Here is a 10,246-nt window from a genome sequence, read left to right as displayed (position 1 = left end):
AGGAAAGTGTAGATAGAAAAAGCAATTGTAAATTTCTGCCCAAAACCACCAATTTATTTTTTATTTTATTTTATTTTTATTTCAATCTGTGGACAGAAAAGGGTCATAGAAACACTGAAGGCTTGGAGAAAACCATTGGATCTCTACTGGCTCGTGGCTGCAGATAATCTGGCAAAGAGGCTGAGAGGTGTTTAAGTAGGGCGGCGACCAGGTGGAACAGGTAAGCAATCAGGCGTGGCAGGTGAGCTGAGTGAGTGTTTAAGCACAGCATGGACAGGACAGAACATGAATCATGACAAATCATCAAGAATAATAACTATCAAATATATATTACTGTTCCAGTTGTAGAAACAAGTGAGTTTTTTAGTCTTGATTTAAAGAAACTCAAGGTTTCAGCAGTTGTGCAGTTTTCTGGAAGTTTGTATAAGGCAGGAATGTCCAAAGTGCAACCTAGAGGCCATTTGTGGCCCTCAGATTGGTTTTGTGTGACCCCTAATTTAGCTCACAATCACAGGTACATTTCAGCAACATTTTATCTATGAGGATGGCATTTTCACAAACCAAATCTTAAAAAACAAAAGGATTCAATGCACAAAGTAAACCTTATTTATGAACCGGGTTTCAATGTTCATCTTAAAGTCGTAATTACAATCATTCAAGCCGTGTTATGTGTTTCGGATCTCCAATTTATTACAAAAACCCGACTGTTTTGTTTGGTTCAAATTTTTATTTTTTTTGCATATTTAGTTTACTATTGAGCAGATAAAAACAAGAAAGCAACAACAACTTTATTTATTTTTAATTTTAATTTAGAAAGAAATTATTTTTGTGGCCCCCCAAGAACTTTTAACTTGACGATTTTGGCCCTGGTGGCAGATCGCCTACAATGATTTTATTTTTCATTTTTTGAAGAAAAAAAATTATTTAATTTGAGTTACAGTATTTACTTCCCCTTTTGGTTTAGTAGAAATAATTTTGAACGCCTTCAACCTGATTTAGACATGTTGTTTACGTTGCTATGGAGACGGAGGTTCTCGAGCGCGTGAGGCGACGGTTGACGGAGTTAGCGGTTCAAATGTGCCGAGAGCTAAACGAGGCAAAAAAACCTACTCTGTGTGATTTATGTAATTTTTCCCAACGTAACCGCAGCCACTACACCTCCGTCTGCATACCTTCCACTAGCTGGCTAATAACCATTTCCAGACATTACATTTCTGCCGCTAACAGCCGGTAGCCTTTACTACAGTAACAATGGCGGCTCCAGGTGGTATCGTCCATTTAGCTCATCTAATGTTGCATTCGTTCGGTGCTCTCGACCGACGTGAGGTGACTGAGTATATATAAGGAAACAGAAAAAGAGGTGGTGGGGAATAATCTGAGGCTTTGATAGCGCTGACCACCATATCAGTGGCTTTGAAAGGTCAGTGATGGCGCAGGAAAGGGACATTACAGGCTGATTGATGCCTCTCAGAGAGGATTTGGTGTTTCTTCTGTGTGTATTGTGGAGGCGGCAGTGTAAAATATTGCTCCTGCGAATGAGACGGAGGAATTTAATTGAGTCAGGCATCCAGGGTAAAGAGTTTCATTCAGTTCCTTTGATGGAGTATACACGTCCGTCCAGAGCCAGGCCATCAGCTCCCATAGCCTCACCATTACTTTACTCTCACACAGATTTACTCTTTATTTCTACCAAAACAGACCCAGACTGAGAAATCAATGGAACGAGGAGCTGTTTTCTTCCCACAGATGGAGCTGATGCAATTTAAGTCCATCAGATGGAAAAGAAGGGAAAAGGAGTTAAGAGGGGATAATAATATATTCTTGTATATATTATTGAGGGAGAGAAAAAAGAGGGAGAGGAAGTCTCCTTGGGTATATATGCTGTTAGTATCAGTGTTTCTGTTATTTCTGGTCACAGACGGAGGTGGAGGGCGATTCACTCAAGTTGCCTTTAGGGTAGACTCTGCAGAGAGTCCTGGTTTATCTCTTAACGAATAAACAGGAAAGTAAAAGGTCCAGAAGCATTTTATTGTTTTACAGCATGACATAAAAGTAGCTTTAAAACTAGGTGTAACTACTTTGCTCTTTTTCTGCTGTGGTGGGAACTGCTAGCTAAAATGTTAGTGGCTAACTCAAAAGAGCAAATCATACATGTTAGCTCTGCTAATGCTAAAACGCTATACCAGCAAAATGTTTAGCAGAGGCTAATGTATGCTAATTAATTAGTCAATGCTAATGTTAATCATGCTGATACCCACCCTGTATCAACAGTACAATATGTGTTACGTCATATTATCTTGACCTCAACCATATTAAAGTTACTACACAGCTTTGCTGTTTTTTTAAGTGTGGACTGCTAACTAAAAGTTATTTTAAAAAAGCAACACAACAGAAATGTAGGTAAAAATGTGTCTATTTCAGCTGTACTTTTAAGAGTTTATTGATATTGGTTAACATTTATAGTAACTAACTTCTGATTCTTTGTAGTTTTTTTTGTTAGTTTGACATGAAAATACCAGCATATAAAAGACCTGAAATCTGCAAATACCTGGGGCACTCCATGCCACGTTGCATTGATGCAGTAATTTATGCAAAAGGAGCCCCAACCAAGTACCGAGCAGTACATTAACATACTTTTCAGTAGTGGGCAAATTTCCATATTGAAAATCATCTTTATTGGTTTTATGTAATACCCAAGTATTCTGAGAACCTACATTTTGGGGTTTTGTATGAGAAATAATATAATTTAATGCCTGAAATATTTCAGTCTGTTTATAATGAAATCATATATTATATGATATTCAACTGAATGATTCAAGTTTTGGTGATATTACAATTAAGTTAACAGAGATGGTCCTGTATGACATTCAGTTAATTGAATCATGATGCAGTTAAAAAAAAGAAAAAATCTAAAATGTTGATTTTTTTTTAAGCTTTCTAGCAGCAGTTTATGACCCAAAATGTGACTTTAGGATGTTTTCTTTTCTGAAAACTGTTGTGGTTATCTGGAGGAAGGACTGAACAAATTGATTCAAAAACATCATTGCAATAAAATGTAATTACAAATGAACTCAGGCGTACAGTCTCGCTCCACAGACACTGCAAAGAAGCAATCAGGAGCAAACTTGAGCAGGACGGTTACTGTAGCTGTCAGAGAATTTGATTAAACTGGTTTTATTAGATTTTCAGAGAATGAACCGAGCTTATCTGAGTCGATTTTATTGTCCAAACACGGGAGGCCCGTTTCTAAATTGTATTTGTGTGGTTTGGAGCAGAAAGCCAAATATTCTCCTCTGAATGCAGTAATGAGGAGATTCAGCCTTCCTCTCTGAACAATATTGGACGAAATAAACGCAACATGAGGATTTACTCAAGCAGAGCCTTCAATAAAACATTCCTCCTAAGAAGTCAGATTTCCTATTAGTAATTCAAATGTTTTGTCTTGTAAGCGCTGCAGTCACAGTATAAAGTGGGAACAAGAACATTTCAATGAGGCCATGAAAGGATTTGCTTTCTTCTGAATTAAGCTGCCATAGATGTTTGGTTCCAAAACGCAGAGCTCTGCCTTTACCTTCTTCAATTTTTCACTTCTGCTTCTCTTCCATGTGGAAACTCACAGCTTGGTCTGTCTAAGGACTGTGGGAGCCAGGTATGAATGTTAAATCCCCCCCAAAACAACACTGCTCTGTGAGGGTGGTCTATAATTCATTGCTTGAATCTTGTTTTTTATAATAAAAGAAGCTGAAATTTTGACGAGGGAGCTTTAAATATTCACCTGACAGCACAAGGCCATCTTGTAATGCTGAGTCGAATGTCTCATAAATCGAAAAGTAGTGAGTGTGATTGTGTTTCACTGGTAAAACACTGGGAAGTACTGACCTTTTTTTTTTTTTTCAGAATTCGGACTTTAATCTTCTGAGATCAAAAGTCAAAATTCTGAGATTAAAGTCAGAATTCTGAGATATAACAATTCAAAATTCTGAGAGAAAAAAATGTAAGAATCTTGAGAGAAAAAAGGTCAGGATTCTGGGAGAAAAAAGTCAAAATTCTGGAATAAAGAGTTGAGATTAAAATCCAAATACTGAGATTAAAGTCAGAATTCTGAGGAAAAAGAATTGACATAAAAGTCTGAGTTCTGTTTTTTCCCAGTGGCCCTAATCCTCTCCCGAACAGAACCTTTCCCAGGAGCTCATACTTTTCCCAGTATGAGCTCCTCATCACCACTAATGAGGAGCTCATCAGTGGTGATGAAGAACTCATTAGGAATAATTTCTGCATCTGTTCCTCCTCTTTCTGTGAGCAGATCCTCGGTTTATATGCCGACCTCGACGCTTTCAGCCGTTTTCCAAACGTTCCCCGATTCACAGGTCGGCAGCTTCATCGGATTTCTCTTTCTACGCAAACATTGCCCCCTGCTGAGAGGACGACACCGGTAATGAACCTCTTTTTGTGCTGCCGCACTAAGTGGATCAAAAGCATGAAGCAGAACTCAAAAACACAGCATTTCCTGAACGCAACACATAAAACTTATATGTGCAGCAAACGCGGCTGTTAAATTTACACCGGCATTAACTTACTGCATGTACCTGTATTTATTTTCTGTATTAATTTGAACTACAACATATTAAATTCAAGTAAAATGTAAAAGATTTTAGAAAGCATTTTGTAAATAGCTATTAAAAATACGACTTACGCAACAACAACAAAAAAAGACAAAATCTTACCAAGTATTTTTGGTCTAGATTCTAGTGCAAATATCTTAGTTCACTTGAAATAAGAATAAAACCAACTTACAAGAAACGTTTCATCAAGAAATAAGAGCTTGTTTTACGTCAATAATTCCTTAAAATCGAAAAGGTTAGTCAGTGAAATAACATTAGAGTACACTGAAAAAAGAAAACAGGAGCCTTAAAAAACTGAGTTAATTTATTACAAGAAATCATATTAAGTTTATCCAAGTTAAAATATTATGTTTATAAAGCTGTCCTGTTAAACAAATGTAAATAAATTTAATTTGCCAAACTTAATTTGACTACATGCAACAAATTATTATTTTTTAATCTCCAGCTCCATTCTCTTTTTTCAATGTGGAACAAGACATTTTAACTTACAATATGGGAAACTGTCTTGTTTCACTGGCGGATTATTTTACTTAAAACATTTTCATTAATGTTAATAAATTATTGACATAAAACAAGCTCAGCCACTTGTAAGTTAGTACACTTGAAATAAGACTAAGATATTTGCACTAGAAACTAGACCAAAAATACTTGGTAATATTTTGTGTTTTGCAGTGTAAGTACTCAATAACTAATCTTAACATTTGATTTTATATTGTAAAATGATGTCATCTCACAAAAAAAGGAAAAGTATGTACAAAGACTTGTTTTTAAGACTAAAATGAAAAAAATAACTAAAAAATAATTCCAAAAGTACAAATTTAGGCAGAATAATTTTCTGAGAATTTATTTCAAGTGATTTTAACACATCATCATCATCAATAATCAATCTGCAGAAAACCTGATCATGTTACCCTGACTTAACAGATAATATTTTATGATTCTTAAACTCTTTTTCTTTGGTCAAGACAAGCAAAATGATCATTTTCCTTAAACATAATGCTGACCTCGTAGGCCTGTCACGATAACAAATTTAGCTGAGCGATTAATTGTCTCAAAAATTATTGCGATAAACGATAATATTGTTTGAAGACCTTTTTACACTGATTTAATGGAAATTACGTAATAATGTATGCGATTTTCTGCCAAAGATAGATACACTTTATTTTCAAAAGAACACTTAACATTGGAAATGGCCATTGGAGATGATACGTGGAAACAACATTAATGTTTATTCAACATTTCGTGCAAAGAATATAGAAATGACAAGAGGAGGAGTTGGAGCGAAATTGCTACCACAGATTATAAACCCAGTAACTTTTCAGCTGTTCTTCCTTAACGTGACATAAATAGGCTATAATGATTTTCATTCAGTCAGGACTTTACGCTGACACTAGCCACATGCATTGCAAGCAGATTGTAGTAAAGCATTGATTAATGCCTGGTTTTAAAATTAGTTAACTGAACTTGTAGCCATTATTTTGTGCCCATTGTTGGACACCACACGGCAGGATCGAACCCGATCAAACCGTTATACCAAGGATTTCTGCCGGCTAATGTGTGGTCTCTCAAGTTTTGAAAATGGGCTGACAGCTCTAAGATCGTGTCCTGTGCGCTGGGCTTTACACTAAGGAAATGAGGAAGGGAGGGTCAGTGGAGAGCACCGGAGTTGAGCCTTTTTTGTTCAGTGTCATCAACAGAAAGAGAAAAAGGCCGGAAGAGACGATAAAGCCGATAATTAAAATGAGGCTGATAGTTTTAATTTATCATATGATTAATTGATTTATCGTTTATCGCGACAGGCCTACGACCTCGGTATAGAAAAACACATCACAGAACGTGTAATTTATGCTGAGCCGACATCTCATTAGAAGAGACCCGTTTCATTCATTCATTTAGCAAAACAGTCTGAGAGCAGCCGTCAGAGTCTCAGCAGCGGCTGAGAAGTGATAATCCTTTTTGCGACCTTATCTCCTGCCAACACCCCGTCCTGGAGGCAGGCGGCGGTTGGACGGGCGACATCAGAACTCAGCGGTCCAGATCCCAGACGATTCAGAGGATCATGGCCAGCCAGCCGGCCATCATGGCCACGCCGCCCATGGGAGCCACTTTGCCCAGGCTGGGGTCTCCGGTCAGAGCCTGGTGGTACAGCGGGCCGCAGAACATCCCCATCCCCGCCAGGAGGATGGTACCAGCCTGGAAAATAGACCCGTTTTCTAATCCGTATACATAATTTAAGGGGTGATTAAAGGCTTTTTGATGTAGGGGTGAGCATTTATACGGTGGCCGACAGGTGCAAATGCGCAGCAAAAGAGAAAACATGCAAACAAAAAAAAAACACGCGCACAAATTAAATGCGGCAAGCAAAAAGCGAACAAAATGCAGCAAACATAAAAGAAAACACCCCCGAATGAAATGCAGCAAACAAAAAGAGAGACGCAAACAAAAAAAGAAAACACCCCTGAATGAAATGCAGCAAACAAACAGAGAGACGCAAACAAAAAAGAAAACACCCCCGAATGAAATGCAGCAAACAAACAGAGAGACGCAAACAAAAAAAGAAAACACCCCTGAATGAAATGCAGCAAACAAACAGAGAGACGCAAACAAAAAAGAAAACACCCCCGAATGAAATGCAGCAAACAAAAAGAGAGACGCAAACAAAAAAAGAAAACACCCCCGAATGAAATGCAGCAAACAAAAAGAGAGACGCAAACAAAAAAAGAAGACACCCCCGAATGAAATGCAGCAAACAAAAAAGAAAACACACCCGAATGAAATGCAGCAAACAAAAAAGAAAACACCCCCGAATGAAATGCAGCAAACAAAAAGTGTTGAAAACGGAAGTGCTCCAGACCACTAGGGGGAGTCAAAGAAAATCGAGACCGAGCCCAGAACGGTATGACTGACACAAAGTCTATCACGCTACCCATAAATTATTCTGTTATTCTATAATATTATAAAAGACGGCGTATCTTTTTATAATATAAGTACGTATAGTATTTATACGTACTAAATATAGTTATATAGTACGTATAACTATATTTCTGAAAAGAAATATAGTTATACGTACCTTTACTTTCTTTCAAATTTCTTTCTCTGAATCTTGCATCTGGTCCCATAGAAATGAATACTATTTTCTTTGACTCCCCCTAGTGGTCTGGAGCACTTCCGTTTTCAACACTTTTTGTTTGCTGCATTTCATTCGTGGGTGTTTTCTTTTTTGTTTGCGTCTCCCTTTTTGTTTGCTGCATTTCATTCGGGGGTGTCTTCTTTTTTGTTTGCGTCTCACTTTTTGTTTGCTGCATTTCATTCGGGGGTGTCTTCTTTTTTGTTTGCGTCTCTCTTTTTGTTTGCTGCATTTTATTCGCTTTTTGCTTGCCGCATTTAATTTATGCGCGTGTTTTTTGTTTGTTTGCATGTTTTCTCTTTTGCTGCGCATTTGCACCTGTCGGCCACCGTACATTTATCATATCGTTTATCATTTATCGTGTTATTGCGATAAACAATAATATTGTTGTTTTGAGACCATTTTCAAGGAATATAATGTAAAGGAATACATTCTCACAAATATTGTGATAAAACTTTAAGTTTGTATCGCCATCCATACTCTGTACTCACCAAAAGAGGTTTTCCACAGTGTGCAGCACCCAGCAGGGCCAGGCTGTGGTAGAAGTGGTATTTGTTGGCAGTTTCATAGAGCTGAGAAATAAATATAATAAGCATAAAACATTTAAAACATCTCTTACATGTAAAGCCAATAATAATGATAATAAACACAGTAAATGCATACCATTATTCTGTAGTCATCCGGGTCTTTGTTTTTGAAGCCTAAAATGACATCAGGAAACAGTTGTAGTTGAACTACTGCTATGGAGGCGGATAACCTTGATTACAAAATAACTTCATTTACACGAATAATCCAGTAATTGGTACATTTTCGAGAAGCCGAAGAGGGTATGTTCCTAACATACATTGATTAGGCGTAAAGATTTTTAAATGCCAATAATCAGAGCATCTCAAAACGATGGGAAATATAAAATAGTCTGTTTTACGGTCGGAGACTGGAATGGCGGGCATTAAAATGACAGCCCTTCTTGATTTTTGTAAATGTTACATTAAATAAAATCACTTTATAAAACGTCTGAGTTTTATTTTCTTACCGTGAGCTCCGTAAGCCCCAGCTCCCACCGCTGCAGTCCCGGACAGAGCCGCTAACCTCCGAACCAAAACAGACGCCATGTTTTCCTCACGGCAGCCAGTGATGACTGTGCTGCCTTCACTGTCCCCATGTAAATCTCCAATGTCTGCGCCGCCTTCATTTCAATTAGCCTTTCCGTGGTTTAATGTAATTCAGCTAAAGAGTTAAACGATTTTAAAATGAAGGTAGCACATCGTAAAGCTTAATATGAGATATTTAACTTATAATTTAAATTTTTTTTGATGCCAACTCCAACTTACCAAATCCATCTAATTAGCAAGCAAACGCAACGGCACTAGGTGCTGTCATGTGAGCCAAAATGGCGGCTCAGATGCCACAGTTTCAACGCCTAGGCCGGTGAAACTAAGATACTGTTCTTGAAGAGAAGAGTTTTTAATTTTGTATATATATCTATATATCTATATATCTATCTATCTATCTATCTATCTATCTATCTATATATATATATCTATATATCTATCTATCTATCTATCTATCTATCTATCTATCTATCTATCTATCTATATATATATATATATATATATATATATATATATATATATCATATATATATATATAAAATAATATTCATTTGAAAAAAAAACTCTTCAAGGACAGTATCTTAGTATATAAATATAAACAGAAAAAACAGTCTTTAATATTTTTTAAATATCTACTAATGTTGAAATCTAATGATGGAGAAAATAAAATATAAATATATCTAAAAATGTATGTGAGTTTAATGATTACACAGCTTTATTCAATTTTAAGTTATTCTTAGTAACAGTCAACAAAATTTTTTAAGTGTACATGGTATCTAAAATAATTTTATTGTTTCAATAAGCGGCTCAAATGCAGGAGTTTTTATGCACATTTTTATTCTCTGATCCGTTCACATAGTGATGTATTTTAGCACCCAGCAGGGTGCTAAAATACATTCAGTTACATTCAGTGCAACACTGAAATCCCTAATAAAGTGGATTTAAAATGTAGATTTTCTTTTATAGATGTAACTGCAAAGCTTGAAGCCCAGCTGAGTTCCCACCAACAGGGGGAGCTATATTACTTCCTTAATGGAGAAGTTTTAACCTGTGAGCATGAAGGGGGAAGAAGGACTCCTCCCAATTATCATATTGAAATCACAGCGGGTCACACTGCATTACCGGAGCCACTAAACCACAGTTCCCATCAAGCCTCGTCCTTTGCTGACTTTGACACAGAATTACCACAATGCATGCAATTAACACATTTTAATGACCATGATGCTAATTAAATTTAAGCCGTATGAGTCGCAAGCTGTCGTAGCCGCCTGTGCGTTGGACCTGTTGTCAGGCAGGTCTTGTTAAATGGAGGTTCTGTTTAGCATTGGGTGGTTGGTCACTCTCAGGTCCTGTTCGTTCAGTTTGGATCAGAAGGGACCACAAGG

At 37.0% G+C, this 10,246-nt stretch overlaps 1 protein-coding gene across 1 annotated transcript; it reads right to left on the bottom strand.

Annotated features, from left to right (window-relative positions):
- Nucleotides 1–6,401: 6,401 nt before the first annotated feature.
- tmem256 (transmembrane protein 256) lies at nt 6,402–8,905 on the bottom strand. Its single transcript, XM_028037327.1, has 4 exons — nt 8,783–8,905; nt 8,413–8,450; nt 8,241–8,321; nt 6,402–6,815 (listed from the first exon to the last, which is right to left on the bottom strand). The coding sequence occupies exons 1-4, from the start codon at nt 8,859–8,861 to the stop codon at nt 6,672–6,674; spliced, it is 342 nt and encodes a 113-aa protein (XP_027893128.1). The 5' UTR covers nt 8,862–8,905; the 3' UTR covers nt 6,402–6,671.
- Between the last annotated feature and the right edge of the window lie 1,341 nt (nt 8,906–10,246).

Source organism: Xiphophorus couchianus, chromosome 14 (genome assembly GCF_001444195.1).
Source record: "Xiphophorus couchianus chromosome 14, X_couchianus-1.0, whole genome shotgun sequence".
Taxonomy (NCBI): Eukaryota; Metazoa; Chordata; class Actinopteri; order Cyprinodontiformes; family Poeciliidae; genus Xiphophorus; species Xiphophorus couchianus.
The sequence above is the reverse complement of the archived record's forward strand: the minus strand, read 5'-3'. Positions and strand labels throughout refer to the sequence as shown.